Source organism: Oryctolagus cuniculus, chromosome 4 (genome assembly GCF_051225735.1).
Source record: "Oryctolagus cuniculus isolate XC-2025 breed Fujian yellow rabbit chromosome 4, ASM5122573v1, whole genome shotgun sequence".
In the NCBI taxonomy this organism is placed as follows: domain Eukaryota; kingdom Metazoa; phylum Chordata; class Mammalia; order Lagomorpha; family Leporidae; genus Oryctolagus; species Oryctolagus cuniculus.
Genome location: NC_142870.1, coordinates 78,649,670 through 78,675,293, shown reverse-complemented (window position 1 = coordinate 78,675,293; position 25,624 = coordinate 78,649,670). Strand labels below are relative to the sequence as shown.

At 44.6% G+C, this 25,624-nt stretch overlaps 2 protein-coding genes across 9 annotated transcripts in view; one reads left to right on the top strand and one right to left on the bottom strand.

Moving 5' to 3' along the window:
• Window positions 1-16,195: 16,195 nt before the first annotated feature.
• On the bottom strand, window positions 16,196-25,315 carry DTX3L (deltex E3 ubiquitin ligase 3L). Of its 2 annotated transcripts, none has more exons than XM_089331790.1 (5): window positions 24,970-25,315; window positions 23,016-23,221; window positions 20,211-21,923; window positions 18,888-19,105; window positions 16,196-18,088 (listed from the first exon to the last, which is right to left on the bottom strand). In XM_089331790.1, exons 1-5 carry the CDS (start codon window positions 25,313-25,315, stop codon window positions 17,998-18,000), a joined length of 2,574 nt encoding a protein of 857 aa, XP_089187916.1. In that variant the 3' UTR covers window positions 16,196-17,997. The 2 variants fall into 2 exon arrangements, with proteins under 2 accessions (XP_089187916.1, XP_089187917.1); XM_089331791.1 differs by having other exon boundaries at window positions 21,804-21,923.
• Window positions 25,197-25,624, top strand: part of PARP9 (poly(ADP-ribose) polymerase family member 9) — a 35,958-nt gene continuing 35,530 nt past the window's right edge. For 3 of the 7 annotated variants that reach the window (XM_017347055.4, XM_089331794.1, XM_017347056.4), the window contains exon 1: window positions 25,314-25,455. The gene's annotated coding sequence lies outside the window, so the exon portion shown is untranslated. Of the gene's footprint in view, window positions 25,456-25,624 lie in introns of all 7 variants that reach the window. The other 4 variants (XM_008266839.5, XM_051859258.3, XM_089331793.1 and 1 more) reach the window with 3 other exon arrangements.

Here is a 25,624-nt window from a genome sequence, read left to right as displayed (position 1 = left end):
GCCTGATACCTCTAGATGGTATTCTCGTATATTCGATTCGCCCAACACTTCTTCCTCAGATTTCCTGTTCACCAACAACTCTGATCTCTGCTGGTTTGACTGGGGTGCAGTAGAGGAGGGGAGAATGCTCTGATCAAATAGTTTGAATATTCTGGTTCCTTGAGGAGCTCTTCCTCTCTGTAAATTAAAAGGTGACAATGTTTCTGGGCCACATATGGTTGTATTTCTCATTCTAATAAATGACACTTTTTAATGTTCTTTTTCATACAAGCTTAGTTAGCATAAGCCAATCCCAGGATTTGAGAAGCCCCCTGCAGAGACAAAACAAAAAACAAAACAAAAATAATAAAAACAAAATTAAATCCAGCTCCTCTGCTTACTCCCACTTGAAGCCTTGCTCACTCTTCACTGCTTCTCACACAGTTGGGGATGCAATGTATTAACGTGATAAAAGGAAAAGAGTTTTAATATTTAAATCAATTCAAGGTAGTAGAAATTGTGTTAAATATACAGCTATTAATTGCTATGGAACGTCAACAAAAGTAGGAGTGATTTTGTTTGGACTGGTTGGTGAAGATCTCGTGAAGGGACCAGAACTGGAGAGAGCCTCTAAGAAGGGATGCACTTTGGTCAGGAAGGAAGAGGGCAGAAAGGAATTTCAGGTGTATCTTAAGAAAACACGGAATTGAGAAAGATCGGAGAATAGTCCCATTTAGCTAAAGCAGGGGTTCAATAGTGAGAGCTGGAACTAGAAAGAGATTTGGGGCCAAATAGTGGAGGACTTGGAAAACCATATTTTTGCAGGGCTTTATTCTATAAGCAGTAGGGAGGCACTAAAGATTTTTTCAGGGAAATGCCCAGGATAAAGCAATGTTTTGGATTATGCATCAGAACAGCAATGTAGAGAGAAAACTGGAGGGTGACACAGACCACAGATGAGGAGCCTGGGGCAGTACTGGGGGGGGGGGGTATGTGTGCTGGATCAGGGTATATCATGCTACTGACAGAGGAAGGGCATGTACACGTGACATTTTCAGTGGAGAGTTGTTGGGGCTTGGAAATCAACTAACTAGAGAAAGGAATTCAGAGAAGAAAGAATTAAAGAGGATTCCAAACTTCACACAGCAGCATCCAGTAGTGGGAATGGGATCCTGACATGAGCAGACGTGAATTTTAGAACCAACTTAAAAGGTTATGTCGGGGCGGGCTCCATGGTGCAGTAGGTTAATCCTCTGCCTGTGGTGCCAGCATCCTATATGGACACCGGTTCTAGTTCCGCCTGCTTCTCTTCCAATCCAGCTCTCTGCTATGGCCTGGGAAAGCAGCAGAAGATCGCCCAAGTGCTTGGGCCCCTGCACTCATGGGAGACCGGGAGGAGGCACCTCGTTCCTGGCTTCAGATCAGTGCAGCTCCAGCTGTTGCAGCTATCTGGGGAGTGAACCAACAGAGGAAAGACCTTTCTCTCTGCCTCTCCCTCTCACTGTCTGTAACTCTACCTCTCAAAAATAAATAAATAAAATCTTAAAAATAAATAAATAAAAGGCTATGTCATGAAAGTCTCCAGCTTCCGCATCTATGAAATGATGATGAGTAACCCCTGTCTCATTTAGACGGTAGTACTGAGCCGGGTAAGGGGTCAAGGGGCCAGAAACGAGTGGATCGGAACAACAGCTGTTGGTTTTGAGTCGTTAGTATGCACCAGGCAGGGGCTAAGTGCTTTCTATGAGTGATTTCATTGAAACCTCACAATGACCCTAATACGACTACCACTTGTATTTATAGATAAGAACCCTGAAGCATAGGGGGATGTGGACCAGGGGCAATGACTATGCTGCTAAGATTGGGCATTCAAATTGGTTTGTTTCGCCACCACACTGTGCCTGCTCACTGTCCTTTCACATTGTTCAGTTCTCATCTGGTCTGATTCTACTCACCAAGCACTCTGGGAATGATCAGTTGCAGAGCTCACTACTTCCAGGAGCCACGGTAACTCTCTCTCTCTCACTGTAAATGAAGTAATTACATCTCCAGTCCAATGTATAAGTCTCTTGAGTTTGAACAGTGTGCATTGGATTAACTCTGGGTAAAATGATGAGATTCAACCTCATCTGAAGACAAGGTCCTGAGACCTTGTGACAAAGGAGTCTGAGGACCCCATCTACTCCCAGAAACATGAAGCAAGCAGCTGGCTGCCTCTCCTCGACATCTTAGGAACTGCAGCAAAAGCAAAGACTATTTCCATACTGGCCTGTAATCTATAAGCATTTCCAGATTTCTCTGTAGGGTTCTCTTCCCATTGGTCTTGAATCAATGACATCTGAGAGTAAAAACCTCAAGGCCAAAATGGTGAGGCCATAGAATTCCTAAGAAGCATCCAAACCAGTGATTCTCAGCCACAGTTGCCTGATAGAACAACTTGGAATGCTTTCAAAAACTACCGCGACCTACACCACATCCCTGTCCAACTAAAATCTAGGAGTGGGCTGGTATTAGCTGCTGCTTGCAACATCAGCATTCCGTCACAGTATCAGAGCACAGTTCAAGTCCCAGTGGCCCTGCTTCCTACCCAGTTCCTTGCTAAGGCACCTGGGAAAGCAGCAGTTGATGGCCCAAGTGTTTGGGCCCTGCCACTGATGTAGGAGACCAGGATGGAGTTCCTGGCTCCTGGCTTCAGTCTGGCCCAGATCTGGCTGTTGTGCTCATTTGGGGAGTGAACCAGAGAATGCATGATCTGTATCTCTTTCTGTCTCTGTTGCTCTGCCTTTTAAATAAACAATGCAGTTACTTCCTCAAGTAAATGAATCTTAAAAAAGGAATCTAGGGGTGACCTAGGCATCCATGGTTTTAAAAACTCCCTGGGTGATTCTGATCTGCATCCATGTACCATGGATGTCAACAACAGGAGAAATACAGGGTGTATATCTGCTAATAGGCAATCCCAAGGAAAGGGGAGAGAATGGAGAGGAGGGTTAGCAGGAGCCAAACTGAGCATTGAGCACCTGTCCTCGTGACCTTTTTTTTTTTTTTTTTTAAAGATTTATTTATTTTGGAGCCAGTGCCATGGCTCACTTGGTTAATCCTCCGCCTGCGGCACCGGCATCCCATATGGGTGCCGGGTTCTAGTCCTGGCTGCTCCTCTTCCAGGCCAGCTCTCTGCTGTGGCCCGGGAAGGCAGTGGAGGATGGCCCAAGTGCTTGGGCATCTGCAGCCGCATTGGAGACCAGGAGGAAGCACCTGGCTCCTGGCTTCGGATCGGCGCAGCTCCAGCCGTGGCAGCCATTTGGGGGTGAACCAACGGAAGGAAGACCTTTCTCTGTCTCTCTCTCTCTCACTGTCTAACTCTATCTGTCAAATAAAAAAAAAAAGATTTATTTATTTGAAAGTCAGAGTTTTAGAGAAAGAGGAGGAGGCTTCCCAGATGGCCGCAAGGGCCAGGGCTGGGCCAGACTGAAGTCAGGAGTTTCTTCTGGGTCTCCCACATGGATGCCAGGGACTTGAGCCATCTTCTGATGCCTTTCCCAGCCCATTAGCAGAGGGCTGGATCAGAAGTGGAGCAGCCAGGACACTAACCAGCACCCACAGGGGATGCCAATGTCACAGGCAGCAGCTTTACCCACTATGCCACAATGCCGGCCCCTGTCCTGGTGACCTTTACTCCTCCACATTTTACCTGTGTCCCTGGAACGCATAGGAACAAAGGTGTGAGTCTGTGAAGGATGATTTTGTAGTGTGGTTACCTGTGTTCCCTCCTTTATTATTATTTTTTAAAGTTTTGTTTTATTTGTTTGAAAGACACAGTGATAGAGAAGGGGAGACACAGAGAGAATCTTCCATCTGCTGATTCACTCCTCAAGTGGCCCACAGTGGCCAGGGCTGAGCCAGGACAAAGCCAGGACCTTCATCCGGATCTCCCACATGGGTAGCAGGGGTCTAAAAACTTGGAATATTCCACTGCTTTTCCCAAGCCATTAGCAGAGAGCTGGATTGGATCCTGGCATTGCAGACAGCAGTCTTACCTACTATGCCACAATGAAGACCCCAAGGCCACATGGTTTATAATCCTATATATATGAAAAGTTCAGAATATATAAATCTATAAAGACAGAAAGTATATTACTGGCTACTGGGGTTTAGAGGGAAGAAATAACAGGGAGTGACTGCTAGTGCATATGGAGTTTCTTTCGAAGTGATGAAAATTTCTAAAAATAGATAGCAGTGAGCTCAGTGAATATCTAAAAACCACTGAGTTGAACACTTCCAGAGATTGGATTTGATGGAATATAAGTTATATCTGAATAAAATTGCTATGAAAAAGAAAAAAAAAGACTCAACAAACCAAATCCATAAAGCTAATTCCTAGGGAACATATTTAAAAGAAACCATACGTAATAAACATGAAAAGATGTTCAACACCTTACATCATTAAGGAGTTGCAAATTCAAGCATCCATTCAATATCATTATAAATGTATTGGGATGGCAAAAACCAGACCCTAAAAGCACCAAATGCTAGTCAGGCTGTGGAGCCACAGGAAAATGTGTCATTGCTGGGGAGGGTAAATTGGTACAACCACCTTGTAAGACAGTCATACTTGTCCTGCATGAGCCAACAATTATGTTTCTAATATTTACTCAAACTGAAAACGTATGTCCCCACAAATACCTGCACATGGATGCTTATAGTTTTCTTCGTAGTTTTCTGAAACAAATGCAGGGGCCGGCATTGTGGCATAGTGGGTAAAGCTGCTGCGTGTGACACTGGCATCCCCCATGGATGCTGGTTAGTGTCCTGGCTGCTCCACTTCTGGTCAAGCCCTCTGCCATTTTAAAAACAACACAGATGTCCATTAGTGGGGAAATGGGTAAATAAACTGCGGAAAGTCCATCCAAGGGAATAGCATTCAGTGCTAAAACAGAGCTAACATGCCATGGAAAAACACAGAACTTTCAATGCATATTACTAAGTGAAAGAAGTTAATCGGAAAAAGCTACATACTGTGCCATCTCAACTTTATGACGTTCTAGGAAGGGCAAAACTGTGGAAACAGTAAACGATTAGTCAATGCTAGGGACTAAAGGAGAAAGATTGTTAGGGCACCGAAACTATCATTTATAATTATATATACATATGCACATTTTATGTGCTTCTATATAGTTATATGTATCATTAAACATTGTTGGAATTCATAGAATGTACAAAACCAAGAGAGAATGAACCCCAATGTAAACAGTGGGCTTTGGGTGTTAAAGATAGATGTTAGGAGAATCCATGATAGCAAACGTACACACTGGTGGTGGTGTTGAGGTGAAGGAGGCAGTGCATGTATGTGGGTAAGAGGTATATGAAACTCTCTGCACTTGCTACCTGGTGAGCCTAAAACTGCCCTAAAAATCATATATTTTTTTTAAAAAAAATGTATCTGAATAATGCTTACAAAACTAAATAGCTCTAAACTAAGGACAGACAATGTGAAAAGAAGCACAACAGCAAATCCAGAAATACACTTTAATCTACTGAGAGTTTAACACATGAAGTATTGAGAGGATTAGAGAGAATGGAGAGGCTACGGTTTGGACATGGCAGCCAAGGCTCCTGTGTTGTAAGCTTAGTTCTTGGTGTGGTGATGCTGGGAGGCAGAAGGAGGACTGGGTCAGTGCTGTGGCATACCCGGGGGGTAAAGCTGCCACCTGCAGTGCCGGCAGCTGGTCCCCGCTGCTCCACCTCCATCTAGCTCTCTGCTATGGCCTGGGAAAGTAGTACAAGATGGTCCAAGTCCTTGGGCCCCTGCTCTCGCATGGGAGACCGGGAAGAAACTCCTGGCTCCAGGCTTCGGATCAGGTCCTCTCCGGCTATCTGGGAAGTGAACCAGTGGATGGAAAGCCTCTCTCTCTCTGCCTGTCTGTAACTCTGCCTTTCAAATAAAGTAAATAATATTTTTTAAAAAAGGGAGACTTGTGGGAAGCCCTTGGATCACTGACCTTAAAACAATAGAGGTTTTAGGCTAGTTCTCATGGAACTCTGAGTTCTCACAAGAGTGAGCTCTTCAAAGAGCCAGCACAACTCTTGAATTGCCTGCTGGTTTTCTGCCTGGTGATGTGGTCTCTCCCTCTCACATACACTCCTGCCTTTCACCAGGAGGTTCTCACCAGAGCTGCTCTGACTCCTGCGCCGAATAAACCACTTTTCTTTATAAAGTTAGCCTGCCTCAATTAGCTTGTTACAGGAACTAAGACAGGAGAGATGAATTGCAATTTAATAGATTCTGTTGGGAAATTTGGTTTTCATTCTGGAGAACATAAAGCATATTTCATAATCAACATTTAATTGTAATAAGATTAAGGCCTGATGGGTTGACATTTTCCACTACAAACAGTCCAAAAGTAGCAGAATAAAAGTTCTGTATTTATTCAATTGGACTAAGGTGAAAAATTTCCAACTAATGAAATAGAAGATCTACAGATGGTAATTTAAATGGACTCACATAAAATTCCAAAACATGTGATCAATCAAAATAGATATCAAGGTTGTTGCACTAGAATATGAGTTACATAAAAGTTGATCAAATTCAGCATAGGTCAATATTAGAAATCTATGAATATGATCTATTAATCTAGTTTACCATATTAATAATAAGAAAGAAACAATATGAATATCTCCATAGAAACAAAAGGCCTTATACCAAATTTAACATTGATTCCTAACAAAATCTCTTGAAAAAGAAAAGTAGAAATGGACGGATACTTCCTTAACATAATAAAATATATCCAAGTGTACCCCAGTCCCAAAGCCAGCATTTCCCTTGGGGAAACTCTGGGGCGTTTCCGTTAAAGACAAAGGGAGCCTGGTGACCCCCTACGGTGAGATTTAATGGTGTTCTGAAGGTACCAACCAACGCAATCATATTTGACAAACACAGGAGCATAGAAATAGAAGATTAAATAAAACGATCTTCATTTGAAGGTGACAATGTATACCTGAAAACTCCTAATTAACTGATAAAAATCAAAAATTAAAAGAACTCAACTGGTATAGCAAAGGAAATGAGCATGGAAGTTAAAAAGATTCAGGATCTCTGCTTAGAAAAATATGGAGTAGCAGCATGATACCCAACCTTAGATGATTACAAATCTGGTTAAAAACTTTAAAACAATTTTTTTCAGCTACTTGATAACAGGTGCTGTAGGATCATGATTCCTGGCAGAGAGAGACAAATGATGTAAGTTTAATCATTTCCTCCCAGGCTTTCCACACAGGAAGAGGTTCCAAGCCACAGGGCAGGAAAAAGAAACCCCAGAGAGTGAGGTGAACATTTGATGTCATGGCTAAGACTCCTTTCAGGACCCTCACATCCCATATTGGAATGCCTTGGCTTGAGTTCTGGTCTACTCCTAATTCCAGTTCCCTGCTAATGCACACCCTGGGAGGCTTATATAATGGCTCAAGCAGTTGGATCTCTGCCTCCCTATGTAAGAGATCTTGAGAGTTCCTGGCTGCTGGTTTTGGCTTGGCGCAACTCCAGCTGTTGCAGAGATTTGGGGAGGGAATCAGGAGATGGGAGATCTCAATCTGTATGTCTCTATCAAATAAAATCAGATAAACAGATAATTCTTTTTTTTTTTTGTAAAAAAAAAAAAACAAAAACAAAACAAAACAAACAAACAAACAAACAAACCAGAACCCAAGAGAGACCTGGCAGCTTCACTGAGTTGAGAAGACAGATTTGCAATGCAAGGGAGCCGACCCCAGGAGAAATCACAAGTCAGAGTTCTGACAAAGAGCTCCAGGAAGTATATAGCGGCTCTTCAACACCAAAGGAGTCAGGGATAGTACCTGTTCCTCACAGCCACAGAAGAAAAAGTCATCATTCTTATGAGACAAAATATTCAAAAGAGCTTTGCCTCCATGGTAGAAAAATTAGCCACAGGTAAAAGGCTGTTCTGCTAATGCTTAACAAAGCTTAAAAGCAAGCCTCAGAAGGATCAAGTTGTTTTCAAGTAACTTAACTGTGACCCAGATAAAATTTCAAGAATTTTTTTTAATGCAAGAATACTCAGGACTCACAGAGTGAAATTATATAATGGCTGGCATCCAACCAAAAATTACCAGGCACGCACTGGAAAGGCAGTGGAAGATGGCCCAAGTGTTTGGGTCCCTGCCAGTCGTGTGGGAGACTAGGATGCAGTTCCTGGTTCCTGGCTTCAGCCTGGCCCAAAACTGGCTGTTCTGGTCATTTGGGGGAGTGAATCAGCAGATAGAAGGTCTCTCTCTCTCTCTCTGTATAGTTCTGCCTTTCAAATAAATAAACAAATCTTTAAAAAAAGGCTAAGACATCACCAGACATGCAAAGAAGCAGCAATATATGATACATAATTCAGAGAACAAGAAATCAATTCAAACTGACTCAGAAATAACACAGACGATATAATTAGCAGACAAGAATACTAAAATAGTTGCTATACTGATATTGCATACTTTCAAAAAGAACAAAATGGAGAATATTTAGCAGAGGCTTAATATCAAGAAGAACCAAATCATACCTCTAGAAAGGAAAACTGCAGGTGAAAAATATGCTGAATGGGATTGAGAGCATAATTATATATGGCGGGAAGAAAAAATATCATGAATTTTTTTAAAGATTTGTTTTTATTTATTTTAAAGTCACAGTTACAGAGAAAGAGTGGGAGAGACAGACAGAGAGAGGAAGAGACAGAGAGAAAGGTCTTCCGTCGGCTGGTGCATTCCCGAACGGCTGCAATGGCCAGAGCTGGGCCAATCCAAAGCCGGGAGCCAGGAGCTTCTTCCAAGGCTCCCTCATGGGTGCAGGACCCAAGGATGTGACCCATTTTCCCCTGCTTTCCCAAGCCATTAGAAGGGAGCTGGATCAGAAGAGAAGCAGTCGGGACTCGAACCAAAGCCCATGAGATACCAGCATCATAGGCAGCAGCTTTACCTGCTCTGCCACAATGTAAGCCCCGGTCACTGAATTTTAAGACAGCATTAGGGCCTGGCATTGTGATGGAGTGGGCAAAGCCGCTGCCTGCACCACCGGCATTCCATATGGGCTCCAGTTTTAGTGGCAACTGCTCCACTTCCCACGCAGTTCCCTGCTAATGGCCTGGAAAAGCAGCAGAAGATGGCTCAAGTATTTGGTCGTGTGCCACCCATGTGGGAGATCCAGATGAAGCTCCTGGTCCAACCTTGGCCACTGCAGCCATCTGAGGTGTGAACCAGAGGATGGAAGATCTCTCTCTCTCTCTTTCTCTCTTTCCCTCTCTCTCTAACTCTGACTTTCAAATAAATAAATATTTTTTTAAAGTAACAGATAATTTTTTTTGAAAGTTGTAAGCCCATAGATCTAAGAAGCACAATTGACTCCAAAAACAATAACCACAAAGAAAACTACACCTAGGCACAAACTACCTAAAACCTGAGATGGGGCAGGCATTTGGCACATTTGCCTGCATCCTATATGAGTGTCTGGATTCAAGTCTTGGTAAGACTCCTGATTCCTTCTTCCTGCTAATGCTTACCCTGGGAGGCAGTGTGATGACTGAAGCAGTTGGGTCTCCTTCACCCATGTTGGTGTCCTGGATTAAATTCCTGGCTCTGGCTCTTGGTTTTGACCTGAGCAGCTTGGGCTGTTGAGGGCGTCTGGGGAACGAACCGGCAGGTAGAATATCTTTCTTTCTTCCCATTACAGAGAGTGAGAGACATCCATCTATGAATGTATTTTTAAAGATTTATCTATCACCTCTAATTTGATTTATTTGAGTTTTCTCTCCTGTTTTCTTTTTTAGTCTGGCTAGAGGTTTATCTATGTTGATTACCTTCACAAAAAAACAACTTTTTGTTTTGATGATCTTTTGTATTTTTTAGTTTCAATTTCATTTATTTCTGCTCTGATCCTTATTATTTCTTGTCTCCTGCTGATTTGGGGCTTTGTTCTTATTTTTCTAAGTGTTCAAGATGCATCATTAGATCCTTACTTTGAGACATTTCTTTTTTTTTAATGTAAGTACTTAACACTATGAACTTCTCTCTTAATACAGATTTTTCTGTATCTCACAGAATTTGATATGTCATGTTTTCAATTTCATTTATTTCAAGAAAGTGTTTGATTTCCTTTTTAATTTATTCAATGGCCCATTGATCATTCAGCAGCATGTTGTTTAATTTCCAAGTATTTATGAGTGTTCCATTGTTCTTCTACTTGTTGATTTCTACTTTTATTCTTTTATGGTCTGAGAAGATGCATGGTCTGATTTTGATCTTTTGAAATCTGCTGAGACTTGATTTGTGGCCTGTCCTAGAAAATGCTCCATGTACTGATGAGAATGAATTTTCTGTGGCTGTTGCATGAAATGTCCTATAAATGTGTTAGGCATATTTGCTCAATAGTATATTTCAACCCCAATGTATCTTTATTGTTTTTTTTTTTTTGTCTGAATGATCTGTGGGGTGTTGAAGTCATCCACCATTATTTTATTATAATATCTCTCTCCCTTTATGTCTAATAGTATTTCCTGTATATATCTGGATGGTCTTACATTGGGTGCCTATAAATTTTTGATTGTTATGTCTTCTCGCTGAATCAAATCTTTTATCAAAATATAATGTCCTTCTTTATCTCTTTTCACAGTTTTTGATTTAAAGTCTGTTTTGTCTGATATCAGAAAAGTTATGTCAGCTTGCTTTTGGTTTCCCATTTCCTGGTATATCCTTTCCCAACTCTTCACTTTCAGTCTGTGTGTATCTTTGTGCAGTGATTTTCTTGTTGCCAACATATAGTGGGGTTGTTTTTTATCCATTCAGCAAACTTAAGCTTTTTGATTGGTGAATTTAATCCATTTATATTCAAGGTTAGTACTTATAGACAAGAACTGTCACTACAGCTGACACCACTGAAATACAAGGGATCAGAATAAACTACTATGAAGAACTATATGCTAATAACTGGAAAACTTTGAAGAAATGGGTAAATTTCTGGACTCATATAACCTATCTAGATTAAATCAAGAAAACATAGACAATCTAAAAAGACTCATAATAAGCAACGAGATGATGCAGTAATCAAAAGTCTTCCATCAAGGAAAAGTCCAGGACCTGATGGCTTTACTACTGACTTCTACAAAGCATTCCAAGAGGATGTAACTCCAATGCTCTTCAAACTACTCCAAAATATTGAACAGGATGGAATTCTTCCAATCTCTTTTTTATGAGGCCAGCATTATTGTGACAACAAAACCAACCATAGACACAACACGAAACTTATAGACCTATATCATTAATTAACATAGATCCAAAGATTCTAAAAAAATACTAGGAAATCTAATCCAAAACCACATCAAAGAGATCATACATCATGATCAAGTGAGATTTATCCTAGAAATGCTCTCTATAGCTGCAGAATAAACATTTGATAAGATTCAGCACCCCTTCATGATGAAAACCCTCCACAAATTAGGTATAGAAGGAACATTCCTCAAAATTAAAAAGGCTATAGATCACAAACCAACAGCCAGCATCATACTGAGTGGGGAAAAACCGAAAACATTTCCCCTCAGATCTGGGACAAGACAAGAATGTCTACTTTCATAACTTTTATTCAATATAATACTGGAAGTTTTAGCAAGAGCAATTAGGGAGGAAAAAGAAATAAAGGGCATCAAAATTGGAAAAGAAGAAGTCAAACTTTCCATGTTTGCAAATGACATAATGTGGTACATGAAAAAACCTAAACACTGAACCAAAAAGCTGTTAGAATTGATAAACCAGTTCAGTAAAGTCACTGGTTACAAAATGACTCACAGAAAGAGAAATCAAGAAAGAAATCCAATTTACAATAGCCATAAAAATCAAATATATAGGAATAAATTTAATGAAAGAAGTGAAAGATTCCTACAATGAAAATTATCAAACATTGGTGACAGAAATTATCAAAACACAGATGAAATGGAAAGATATTCCTTGCTCATGGATTAGAAGAATCCGTATCATTAAAATGCCTATATTACCTAAAGCAATTTACAGATTCAATTGAATCCCTATCAAAACACTGATGGCATTCCTTACAGAGTTATAAAAAACAATCCTAAAATTCATACGGGATCACAAAAGACCCAGAATAGCCAAAGTGATCTTGAGAAAGAAAAACCAAGCTGGAGGCACCACATCTAACTTCAAAGCATTCTACAAAGCTATAGTAATAAGAACAGCTTGGTACTGGTAGAAAAACTGATACATAGATCAATGGAACAGAACAGAGAGCTCAGAAGTTAATCCACATACATACAGCCAACTGATTTCTGACAAAAGTGCTCAGACCATTCAGTGGAGTAAGGATTATCTCCTAAATAAATGGTGCTGGTAGAACTGGATGAATATATGTAGAAGAGTGAAATTAGATCCATACCTCTCACCATCCATAAAAATCAACTCAAGATAGATCAGAGATCAAAATTTGAGACCTGAGACTGTGGCCGGCATTGTGGCACAATGGGTTAAGCTGCTGTCTGTAGTACTGGCATCCCACATGGGTCCTGATTCAAGTCCTGGCTGCTCCACTTCCAATCCAGCTTCTTGCTAATGTGTCTGGGAAAGCAGTGGAAGATGGCTGAAGGTCTTGGGTCCTTGCACCCATGTAGGAGACTCCTGGCTTTGGCCTAGCACAGCCCATTCTGTTGTGGCCATTTGGAGAGTGAACCAGCAGATGGAAGATCTCTCTCTCTCTCCTCTCTCTCTCCTTCTCTCTATGTGTCTCTCAATATCTGTAACTCTGACTTTCAAATGAATAAGTAAATCTTTTAAAAACAAAAAACCTGAGACTATGAAGTTCCTGGAAGAAAACAAAGGGGAGACACTCTAAGACATTGGTGTAGTGATTATTTCTTGGACAAAACTCCCCAAAACACAGGCAGCAAAAGCAAAACCAAACAAATGGAACTGTATCAAACTCAGGAGCTTTTGCACAGCAAAGGAAATGATGAATAGTATGAAGAGACATCCAACAGAATAAGAAAAATATTTGCAAAACACGTATCTGACAAAGGATTGATATCCTGAATATATCAGTAACAAAATAACTCAACAACAAGAAACTAACCAATTTGGTTGAAAAATGGGCAAAGGACTCAATAGGCAGTTCTCAAAAGAAAAAATACAAAAGGCCAATAAATATATGAAAAAATGTTCAACATCACTAGCCATCAAGGAAATGCAAACCAAAACCACAATGAACTATCACCTCACCCCTGTCAGAATGGCTAAAATCCAAAATGCAGAGAGTAACAAGTGTTGGCGAGGATATGGACAAAGGGAAACACTTGTACACTGTTGACATTAATGTAAATTAGTGCAGCCACTGTGGAAGAGAGTGTGAAGATTTCTTAAAAAACTATAAATAGACCTGTGATATGATCCAGCAATCCCAATACTGGGTATATACCCAAAGACTTGAACACAATGGATCATAGAGACACCTGCACGCCATGTTCACAGCTGCACTGTTCACAATAGCCAAAATTTGGAACCAACCAAGGTGTCCATCATCAGATGAATGGATAAAGAAAATGTGGTATATATACACAATGGAGTATTATTCAGCTATAAAAACAAAGGATGAAATTCAATCATTTGCAGCAAATGGAAGCAACTGAAGGATATCATGCTAAGTGAGATAAGCCAGACCCAGAAAGACAAATGCCACATGTTCTCCCTTATATGTGGGAGCTAGAATTCAAAAAACAAACAAAAAAAGAAATGTCTGTGTGTATCAGTATTACTGCAAATATAATTTTGTAAAATTTTGTTTTACAGCTTCGTCAAATCATTGGTTAAGAATCTTTGGGTCGGGAGTGCAGTGGAGGATGGCCCAAATCCTTGGGCCCTGCACCCAGCGCCCTTGGTGTGCTGGGCACTGTGTTAAGATGATAAAGTTAAATGTGGCACAGATCCTTTCTCTCTGGAGTGAGAATGTAAATGGGGCGGGGGTGGGGAGGGGAGCAGGATCAGACACAATTATCTACCTGGTGTCTCACAGCAGACTAGAGATGGTGTGCTCACAATGGGTAGTAGAAGAGAACGTATTCATGGTGTGCCTAATGGTCAGGGGAACACAGGAAGAGAAGGTGAAGAAGCCCAGCCTCCCCCTACCACCTAGGCTGCAGGGACAAGGGAAGGAGCGCCTCCTGAACCTGGTGAGAGCTGCACTTACAGGCCAGTGCCACTGAGCGGGAGCCATGACTGCTCTCCGGAGATAGCCAGGGGAGTAAGATATCCAGCCACTCTTTGCCCTTCCCTGCACTTCCTTGCTGCCCCCTCCCCTTGCTGAGCCCAGCCAGCAATCAGAGAATGGAACAGATGTAGCGTGTAGAGGTGTGCAGGGCCACCCCCAAAGCCAAGAGTGGGGTAAGTGCACTTCATTTGTCCTTACATTCACTGCTGGCAGCTTGCATCTCCCAAATTGTTAGCATCCTAATCTTTGCCTCAGCTCTGTGCTTCAGAAGCCTCAGGGCCTACTCCATGCAGAAGGAACTAATGCTTAACTCCTTCGTGGCAATCAAAGCAAAAACGGTAGCAAACTACTAAGTGTTGTGTAAGCAGTCCAGTGTAGGCCAAGTTTTTCTCCTTATGACTATTGATGGCACTTTTCGGGAAACGTCAACTGTCTCGAGACCATCTTTTGTTTTTTCTCTAGAGAGGAGTGTGCGAGTGCTCAGTGAGCTATCTGGCTTGATTCCGCACTGACACTGCAGAGGTGACACAGGAAATCCAGGAGCAAAAAGCTGCAAATATAGCTGGAGAGGGCTTTGTAAATCCTTTCTGTGGAGCAGAAGAGATGAAACCTATAACCGGGGTCAGCACTGTGGCACAGTGGGTTAAAGTCCTGGCTGCAGTGCTGGCATCCCATATGGACACCTGTTCGAGTCCCAGCTGCTCCACTTCTGATCCAGCTCCCTGCTAATGCACCTGGGAAAGCAGTAGAAGATGGCCCAAGTTCTTTGGACCCTGCATTGGCATGGGTGACCCAGAAGAAACCCCTGGCTCCTGGCTTCGGATCGGCTCAGCTCTGGCCATTGTGGCCATTTAGGGAGTGAACCAGTGGATGGAAGACCTCTCTCTGCCTCTGCCTCTCTCTAACTATTTCAAATAAATAAATAAAATAAACCTTAGAGGCCAGCGCCGCGGCTCACTAGGCTAATCCTCCGCCTCGCGGCGCCGGCACACCGGGTTCTAGTCCCGGTCGGGGTGCCGGATTCTGTGCCGGTTGCCCCTCTTCCAGGCCAGCTCTCTGCTGTGGCCAGGGAGTACCGTGGAGGATGGCCCAGGTCCTTGGGCCCTGCACCCCATGGGAGACCAGGAGAAGTACCTGGCTCCTGCCTTCGGATCAGCGTGGTGCGCCGGCCGCAGCGCGCCAGCCGCGGCAGCCATTGGAGGGTGAACCAACGGCAAAGGAAGACCTTTCTCTCTGTCTCTCTCTCTCTCACTGTCCACTCTGCCTGTCAAAAACAAAACAAAACAAAACAAAAAAACAAAACAAACAAACAAACAAACAAAAACAAAACAAAAAAAAACCACCTTAGGAAAAAAAAAAAAGAACCCAATAGCCTCTCTGGTCTTTCTAGTGATCTGTGTGTTAAAAAGGAAAAACACTGGAGCAGGTGTTTGGTGCAGCGAAATACGTCATCACATGAGACCCAGGTTGCTGCATCGCAAGATGCCTGGCTTGAATCTTGTGGACTCCACTTTGGATCCAGCATTTCTATTAATGTGCACCCTGGGAGGCAACAGATGATGGCTCAAGTACTTGGGTCTCTGCCACCCATATGGGAGGCTTGGATTGAGTTCTAGGATCCTGACTTCAGCCTGGCTGTTGTGGGCATTTGAGGTGAACCAGCAGATGGAAGATCTTTTTGACCCTCTGTGTGTTGCTGTGTCTCTGGCTTTCAAACAAAATGAAAAATAACTAAAAATATAAAAAAGAAAGAAAATGTTGAGAATTCTTTCACAATGGGAAATGTCAGCAGTGAAGTCAACAGCAAAGTTCTACTGTGATAATGTTTATAAACAGCTATGCACAAAACCAACGGAAGACAGCCACGCATTGCATAATATTGTATGCTGAATGTGTTACAGGAAACACCCAGAATCTCAACCTGAAACGGAAAAATGGAGTGAGGGAAAGTACACACTCAGCTCCAAATGTGGATGGAACTTTATTTAAATCAGATCCAGGTGATAACACCCTTCAAAGAGCAAGTACTGTCTTCCAAATGCACACCCTGAAGCCTGCGTTTGTATACGAGCGGCAGTGGAAGATTCACAACTTAGTGGGAACCAGACTTTATCATGCAGATAGATCACTAGACAGAAAGCAGTCGGTTATCCTAATGGTAAAGAATTGAATGAAACATCAGAAAACTCAACATACAATTGGATTCTTTAAAAAATAAAATAAAATAAAAGACATCCTTTGGATTAAACTTCCTCAATTTCCTGGATGATGGAAAAGAGTCTGGGTTTTTAAGTTCTTCTAATAGGACGTTGTTGCAGGATATTTGCTTTGAAGACTGGAAGATCCCTTTCTGAGAGAAGGCCAGAGCAGTGGGAGCTGCTTAGGCGGCTCCCTGCAGGAGGCAGCACGTCCTGGCGTGCAGAAGTGCTAGAGCCAGAATACCGAGTTCCGATCCCAGCACCTCCACCTACTAACTTGTCCTCTTGTACACCAGTTATTTTGTCATACAGAAGGGACACTAATTATATCAACCACAGAGATGTGAAGCTCTTATAATGAAAACAAAGTGAGTGTTCCATTTGTACTTATTACCTGACCAAAAAGTGTGTGTGTGTGTGTGTGTGTTTAGAAAAAGAACAAGATATCTTGTTCATCATTTTTGGAGAGAGATTGGGACAAAGATAACCTTTGCTATTATAATTTTCTTCTGAAGTGGAAAACCATTTAAAAGTAAAATCTGACATGTCATACATTCCCGATAGTAGGCTCAACTCTTGGCATTTCCTTTGTTCAGAGAGAATATTTGAAAGCTTCTAAGGGACAAAACATGAATTGGAAGGATTTAATAAGGGGATGAAACTACTGTAGTGGGGATTAAAGTTACTATAAAATGATACATGATTAGCATCTAAAATATTTATTTGTTGAAACTGGAAGCAGCCTATACTCCAAAGTCCAATAATGCCCACAAGAAAAGAAAAATGTCCAGAAACTATGGCAGGGCAAATGTGCCCAACAGAGCAGGTTAAAAGGACCGAGGAAGCAAGGCCCAAGTTAGGGGCCCGGTTACAGTTTAGACATCAAAATATTGCAGAGTGAAAAACTCATTTCTGAGTCAGGGGTAGGAACTCAGAAGTGGTTTCTTTATTCCTGCTTCTGCCAAAGACTTAGGGACCACATATCTCCCTGCTGGGTTACCAGCAACTTGAATCAGGCAAGAAAATGTATTAGGCACCCAATGTATACCAAGCTCTGTTGTTCAAGATAATCTTATTCCATTTATTACCAAACTGCCCCAGGCTCTGCTTCTGGCCACTTTCCTTGTGATGGAGGAGGGGGAGAATATGGGTCTCTAACTTTCCACCATCAGAGCCTTTTGTTTTTCCAATTGCACTAGGATTTCACTTTCAGCAGTAGAGATTAAGAGGAAAAGAAACAAAACACTGAAAGAGCACCCAAGCGATGGCAATGAGAACAGTCCCAGTGGATGGTCAGGAGCCCCAATGCAGGACACACGTGACCTCAGGGCACCCGGACGCCGCGATGACAGGAAAAGGAGACACACACTGCCGCAGCCAAATCACACAGATCCTCGGGACTTTCGTCTTCCACAAAAGAACAACGCTCCAGAAATGACAGAGTAGCAGCATCTTTTTTCTTAGAGAAATCCCTTCTGGAGACGAAACCTTCTAGAACGTGTTTCTACGGCCGGTGTTGGAGCAGCGCTAACCGAGTCTCCCAAAGTGCACCTTTTGAGTGTGGCTCTAAGACCTCCTTCCCGCGGGTTTCGTGATTCCTTTTGCCTTCAGCTCCTCTTTGACACGTTTCAAATAATCAGGATCAGGGTAGCCATAGCTGCAGAAGGAAAAATCCCTTTAGTTTCATCACAAATGGTTCTTAAGAATCTGTACAGTAGGCCTTTGGCATCTGAGGACTTAATACTCAGGACTGCCAACATTCACAGGCAATCTTGAAGGCAGTTGACTGACTTATAACCACTCTTGTGTGTGCAAATGTGGGACATCCAGCTCTTGGCTGAGTCCAGGCACCTGACCAGCATCTGCCTTTTAACCAGCCTCTTTTTTATTTTCAGTTTATTGTGAGCATGGGGAAGGGGGTGTCCATAATCATTTGCTAATAATATTTACAAATGTAGGAATTTGAAAAGGCCTTAGAATGTATTTTTTAATGCTAAGGATCTGAGATATATGAGTTACAACCAAGACTTTTTCTATTAATGCCATTGGCCAAGAGGGTTCAGCTTCTCTGTGGATTAATGGGGGACAAGGAGGAGGGAGAAAGTGACCTTAAAAGAAAGCAAAACAAATAGCATTTGAAGGATTTAGCCTTCAAATCGACAAGAAGCCCCAAATCACATCATCTTAGACACTATTCACCTTGGGTTCTGAAGCCTTCCACCCCTTGACGCAAAATTTAAGAACTGCAGACTGCTTTGGGGCTGGCAGGGTAGAGGGCTTTGGACACCAACCTTCCTGTCTTTGAGGCTAGCCTCCCAGATTAGCATCTCACAAAATATTCTACAGTCCCCAACACGACCACTATAAAGTCTCCTTGCAGCCACAGCCCCGAATTTCTGGATCGCACAATCTCTAAACTCTGTTTAGCAACCATTATACTACCGAAAGGCTCTCACTTTTCTGGTCCTCCATGACGGGATGTTTTGTGGTGGATGTCGTTCCATGTAATGACATCTGGGGTGCCCAAGGCTCGCGATTCCCCCACTGTGAAAATCAGCTTCTGATCAAAGGCCGTCCGGAGCAGCTCCAGCACCTCTCTTCCCTCCCTATTATCAGGCAGGTACGCGGTTCGCTGTGTTCCAGGATAACTCCTTCCTGGGTTTGGGTGCTCTTTCTATGTGAAGACAAGAAAACGTCACATGAGAACAGTCCGCTTTCAAAATTCCACTACATGTACGGATGTATTAACTTGTAGGGAAAGCAAATCAAAAGAAAGAAAGAAAGGTATTGTTTGGGTCATATTCTCATGGTTTACACTTTTTCTCTTTCTTCAAATTCATGCTGGGAACATTATCCATCCTCCTGTCTCCTCTGTCCCCACCTTCATCCTAACATATAATCTCTATCCACCCTTTCTCTGCCTTAAGAAATAGACACCAGGGGCTGGCATGGGTAAAGCCACCACCTGCAATGCCAACATCCCATATGGGCAACAGTTTGTGTCCTGGCTGCTCCACTTTTGATCCAGCTCTCTGCAATGGCCCAAGTGCTTGGGCCCATGCACCCACTTAGGAGACCCAGAAGAAGCTCCTGGCTTCAAATTGGTGCAGCTCTGGCCATTGCAGCCATCTGGGGAGTAAACCAGCAGATGGAAGACTCTCTCTCTCTCTCTCTCTCTCTCTCTCTCTGCCTCTCTATAACTCTGCCTTTCAAATAAATAAATATTTCAAAAAAGGAAGGAAGGAAGGGAGGGAGTGAAGAAAAGAAATAGATACCAGGGCAGGGTTTCGGTGCAGTGGTTAAAATGCTACTTAGGGCCTGCATCCCATGTAGGAGTGCCTCGGTTTGAGTCCTGATTCTGCTCCCAACTGTGGCTTCCTGTTAATCTTGCGAGGAAGCAAGTGATGGCTCAAGGGGTGGGATCCCTGCCACCCAAGAGGGAAACCTGGATTGAGTTTTGGCCTCCCGGCCTCAGTCTGGCCCATCCCTGGCTATTGAAGGCATCTGGGAATAACCAGAGGATGGAAGATCTCTCTGTGTGTTGCTCTGCTTTCCAAATAAATAATATATAAATAAAAATAGAAAACAAAATAGACACAAATGATATCTGAGTTACAGGCAAACACTGTGACCTTTATCACTAGTTTAGTCTCTTGCATTTGACCATGGAATAACTAACTCCTTGGGAAGTCCACTGTCAAACAGGCAGGAGGGCAACATCTTTTGCTCTGGCAATCCTGGCAGAGCAGAGAGAAACCCTGGCCCTTAGCGACACTTACTGTCTGTATGCCTCCTTTCATTGTGTAGGTGATCACAATGGAGCCACAGGAAGTATAACCTGGAAGTGAGTATCTTGATACACTGTAGTCCATGGTTCCTTCTGGCTGATTCCCTTTCTGCATACCATAGGAGACCTGACACACAGGACAGGCCGGTCTATAGGACAGGGCTTTGCTGATACACGGACTGCAGAACTCATGCATGCACTGGGGCAGCACGCGTTTGTCTGTAATGGCATCCATGCAGATGATACAGATCTCCTTTTCCTTCTCGTCCAGTCCCGAGGCCCCAGGACCCACAGAGTCCTTTGATAGAGGTGACGCTGTTTCTGAGCCATTACTATCGATTTCCATGGGTGCTTCATGATCCTCATTCGATTTCTCTCCAGCCGATGGAGACAGCCCACTTTTCTGCAGGACATACTGCTTTGCCTTTGCAAGGTGAACTGGCAAACCAGTCAAAGTCATTGACTTTGAAGTGAACGCCAAGTGTAGCTCTGGATGATTTCTCTCAAAGTCATCGGTAAACTTAGTGCTCCGGAAGTGCTTTCTCTCCTTGCCCAGATGTTTCAGTGACAGAACTTCTTTTGTCAGCTGACACGAGGCGTGCTGGAAGGCATCGATGAAACTGGCATACGCATGCTCAGATAGATCTAGCTCCCTCTCCTTGGGCTCAAAGAGAATGCAGGTGTTCTGACTTCTCCGCAAACTCTTACAGTCAGCGTTGTACTTTTTCTCTATCTCTGCGATGTCCTGGAGTAATTGAGTCTCTAAAAGCTTATAGCAAGCAGTGTCAACCTCAATCCCATCTACCATGCGACTGGGAGCCAGGATTTTCACAGGTGCCTTGACAGGGCTCTCAGAGATTTTCTGTTTGGCAGCTGAAATGTCATCCTGGGTCCCGAGGAGAGTTAATTTTCTTCCGTTCTCCTTTACAAGGAGTTTTGTGAAATGATGATTCAATTCCTGTTTCATTTTATTTGCCTGTGCACTGTCGGCTAAAGAGACACAATCTTGCTTCAGAGATTCTGTGACCTTCTGGAATTCACTTACAAAAGACTCACGACCTCCTTCTAGGTCGCCTGATGGACTTGAAACGAAGTCTAAATAGACCACCCCGGGGGAACTCGTATGAAATCTGAGATCGACACCAAATCTTCGCTTTATGGAGTCTGTTTTATGAGGACAGACGTATTTGAAATATTCAAACAAAGGCTCAGGGACTTCAAAACAGTTGCTTCTTTCTTCCGACCCAGTGTTTGCTTTGGAAGGAGCCATGCGGCTGCCCCGGTCCTGCTGAGCAAGTGGCTTCCTCTTTGTAGATGTGATGTAAGGGGCTAGACTTGCTTCAGGCAAAGACAAGGGGCCTTCAGCGAGGCTGCTCTCTCCTTCGGACCCCTTGTTAGGTTCGGAAGGAGCCACGCGGCTGTCCCGGCTATCCCGGCTATCCCGGCTGTCCCAGCTATCCCGGCTGTCCCGGTGCTGCTTATCAAGTGGCTTCCTCTCTGCTGTCAGAGGAGATGGCTCGCTCTGCAGGAGCTGCTCACTCAGGAACTCATGTATTGTTTCCATCGTTCGGAAGTCACCACACACCTTCTCAATTCCGTTCCGACCCTCCATGACTTTCACCTCGGGGCAGAGCGTGGTGATGTGTGCTCTCTGCTCTTTGGAGAACAGGTTACAGTTCAGGTCGGCTGTCACTTCAAGAAAGATCTGAAATTGTAAAAGGAACAGGGCCGGCGGTGACCATCTTCCACCTGGCTGATGGCAGCCCCTCCTACCTGGGCTCGGACCTTCCACTCTAGCCCCTTCCTACAGGTGTTTTTACACACAGAGGCCAGAGTGACCCTTTGGAAATGTAGATTGGATCACCCACTGCCTGCTCAGAACCCTCTGGGGAATCCCCTGCTGGGTAAGCTAATCTCCAAAGCCCAGAGCCCTTGGCCCGGTCTACATACCCCTAACACTTACCTTCTGGAGACCTACCCTCCCTCCCGGCCTCCTCTGACACTGGCTTTCCTAGAAGATTCTAGGGCTCAGGATGTTAGCTCCTGTGGGACCCTTTGCACGTGTGCTTCCAATGTTCTAGAATGTTCTCACCCCAGAAGCACACTTAGCTGGCCCCCCAACTTCATTCATGTCTCTCTTCTGATGTCATGGCATTTGGGAGGTTTTTCTCAATATCTTGTTCCAGATGGTAGCCCTGTCGTTCATCCCTCTTCACTCTGCTTCCTAGCACTTAGCACTGGCACACGTTTTATCATCTGTGAATTGGTTTGCTTTCATCGTCTGTTCCCTGCATTAGAAGGTAGCGTCCCCCAGAGCAGAGCCTGCCGTGGTCTCGGCTGTGTTCCCAGCCCATGCGGCAGCACCTGGCACCCCGCAGGTGTGGCACCGCTGTTTGCTGAATGAACCTTGGCCTGACTGCTTCCTTCTCACCACTCTGGCCTCACCTTGGCACAGCAGCTGTTTCTGACTCTTGGTCAGGAGCCGCACCTCTCCCACCCTCCTCTTCCTCACTCTGGCCCTGTCGCTCTCCGAGGCAAAACCCCATCTTACTGTCTTAGCACACAGAACTCTTTGGTGTAGGTTTATGCTGCTTACTTAAACACGTCCCCCATCCCTGTATTAGCTACATGACACCGGGGATTTTGTATTTTGAGCCCACCCGCTGTGTCCTAGCGCCTAGACCAGTGCCTGGTACATGGCTAGTCCGCAGCACCTGGCTGTTGGGCCAACAATGTGTGAGGTGGGGGCCCAGGGCAAGCCGCAGGGGTTCTGCCAGCTGCTTCCTTCACTGCTCACCTTTGGGACACAGGCGTCTATGGCGTTGGGCACAGGATCTTCATTGGGGTGCTTCTCGCCAGCTGGAGCCTCTGCGGGTGACTGTGCCGACAGAGGCACTCTGGGTCCCGTGCTTTCCTTTCCTGGAGTCTCTTCCAGGAAAATGGTCACAGGTTTGTCATTGACCAAAATCTGATGCGTTCCTTTCCTCAGTATTCTCTCCTTAGCTTCAGAGAAGACAGCAAATGCGCACAGAAATGGGAGAGATTTTAAAAAGAGTCGCCCATGAGAATCCCTGGGGCGGGGTGGAGGGTTCCAGGGCCACTATTAGACACCCAAATCCACAAGTGCCATGTCTTGTGTAAAATGGCTCAGCATTTGCACATCATCGGCCGTGCAAATCGTCTCTAGCTCACTTAGAACGCCTAATACAATGCCAGTGCTAGGTGAACAGTTATCCCACCGCATTGTTTGGGAAATGACAAGAAACATCTGTACATGTTCAGTATAGACACAACTTTTTCCCTTGACTATTTCCAATCCCTGGCCTATTGGATTCGTAGCTGCAGAACCCAGAGACACGGAGGACCTGACAGTGATCCTCTGATTCTCCATCTCCCCCCCACCCAGCAGCTTCTCCACAAGGCTGCTTCCTGCATCCGGTATTGGCGGGGGTGGGGGGTGGGTGTGTGTGTGTGTGGGGGGGTGTTAGTGATGGGGGATGTGGAGCAGAAACTTAAAACTTTAAAGTAAGCAGCCCAAGCTGGACTGCAGAAATGAACTCTTAATGAATAACAACCATGACTTCAAGTCATGATTCTGAGATTGTCTTCATTTCAGTGATGTGGAATAATACTCGTTACATAGTTAAGTGAAAAAAAAATTCCAGGAAACAAAAATATAGATTCAGAATTCTGTAAATGCAGATGTTTGTTGACAATCAGAAAAAATACCCTGGGGGAGTGCTGGTGCTGTGGCATAGCATGTTAAAGCCGCCAACTACGGCACTGGCATCCCATATATGGGTGCTGTTTTGTGTCCCGGCTACTCCACTTCCAACCCAGTTTCCTGCTAATGCGCCTGGGAAAGCAGCGGAGGATGCACCCACGTGAGACCTGGTTGAAGCTCCTGGCTCCTGGCTTGAGCCAGGCAGGCCCATTTCCTGCTGTTGCAGCCATCTGGGGTGTGAACCAGCATATGGAGAATCTCTCTGTAACTCTTTCAGATAAACAAATAGATCTTTAAAGAGAGAGGGAGAGAAGAGGAAGGAGAGAGAGAGGAAGAGGGAGAGGGAGAGAGAGAGAGGAGGAGGGAGAGAGAGGGGAGGAGGAGGAAGAGGAGGCAGGGAGGGAAGGAGAGAGAGAAAGAGAAAGAGAGAGAGAAAGAGAAAGAGGGGAGGAGAGGGGAGGGGAGGGGAGGGGAGGAGAAGAAAAACTTGGAGGAAATAAACCAAATGCTTACATGTTTCTCTCCAGGTCGCTTTCCTCCTTCTTTTTTTTCTACAGTGAACAACACTACTTATGCAACCATCAAAAATCAGAATCATCATTTAAAAGTAAAAGTTAAATATCTATGTGACAAGGACAGCGATTGCCAGGAATCTGGGGGAGGTGACAGCTGAGAAACCTAAGGGATCTCAAAAAGTTCATGGAAAAGGTATATCATGGGAAAATAAACTATGCATGAATTTCAAATTTGGGGGCACCAAAATAAACTTCTCTTTTAATTTCATTTTCCCACTTCTATGAGGCAGGCGGGATGAGCAGAGAGCACCAATCTCATCGCGCAGTCAAGCCCTCAGTCTAGCTTTCTGCCCTGTGGCCAGGCTGAGGGACCCTGGCAGCAGTAGCCCTGGTCCTGTCCCCACAGCCTGAGCCATATTTCCCCCGCCTGCGCTGGACCTGCCCTGAAGCCCGCGGCGCTTGGGCGAGGATTGTGGGCCGAGGCCGGCCTGCACCTGCTGCCCGCCACTCACCTGCCCTTTCTTTGAACACCACTAAGAAAGTGTCCCGGACTTCAGAGACCACTGGCCGCACGCTGCACTCCCCGCCGTCTGAGTCCCGACTCTGGAAGTGTTTTTCTAGCTTCCAGTGCAGATGGCGGGAGGGTATGGACGTCCGCACGAGGAGCGGGGACGGGGGGTCGTCGCTGGAGGCCATGGCTGCGGGCGCGCGGCTGGCGCGGGGTCTCGGGACCGCGGCTGAGCGGCGGGGACAAGGGCGCGTCCCGCCCAGCCGCCCCGGGCTCAAAGTTTCAGTTTCGCTTCCCCGGAGTTCCCTCCCTTTTCTCGTGCACGACCTTCCCCCAGCTCTGCCAGCCATCGGCGCCGCGACCGTGAGCCGGGTTAGTGGCTCGGGCCCGGGGCTGGGTGCTGGAAGGGGAGGCTGCCCGCGGCTCTAGGGCAGGGCAGGTGAGGCCGGGGTCCCGGGCCAGGCCTCCGGGGGTGCGAGAGGCAGAAGAGGTAAGTTTCTCAGTCTTTGTAGCTTGTTAAGACGATTACTCGCCACCAAGATGTACTTCGCCTTCTGGATTCAGCTGAAACTTAAAAGCCGAGTTTGTTTGCTGCCCTGTGACGGATACCGCGGACCCTACCCTGCGTGTGGGGCCCTGTGGCCTTCGTGCACCCTTGG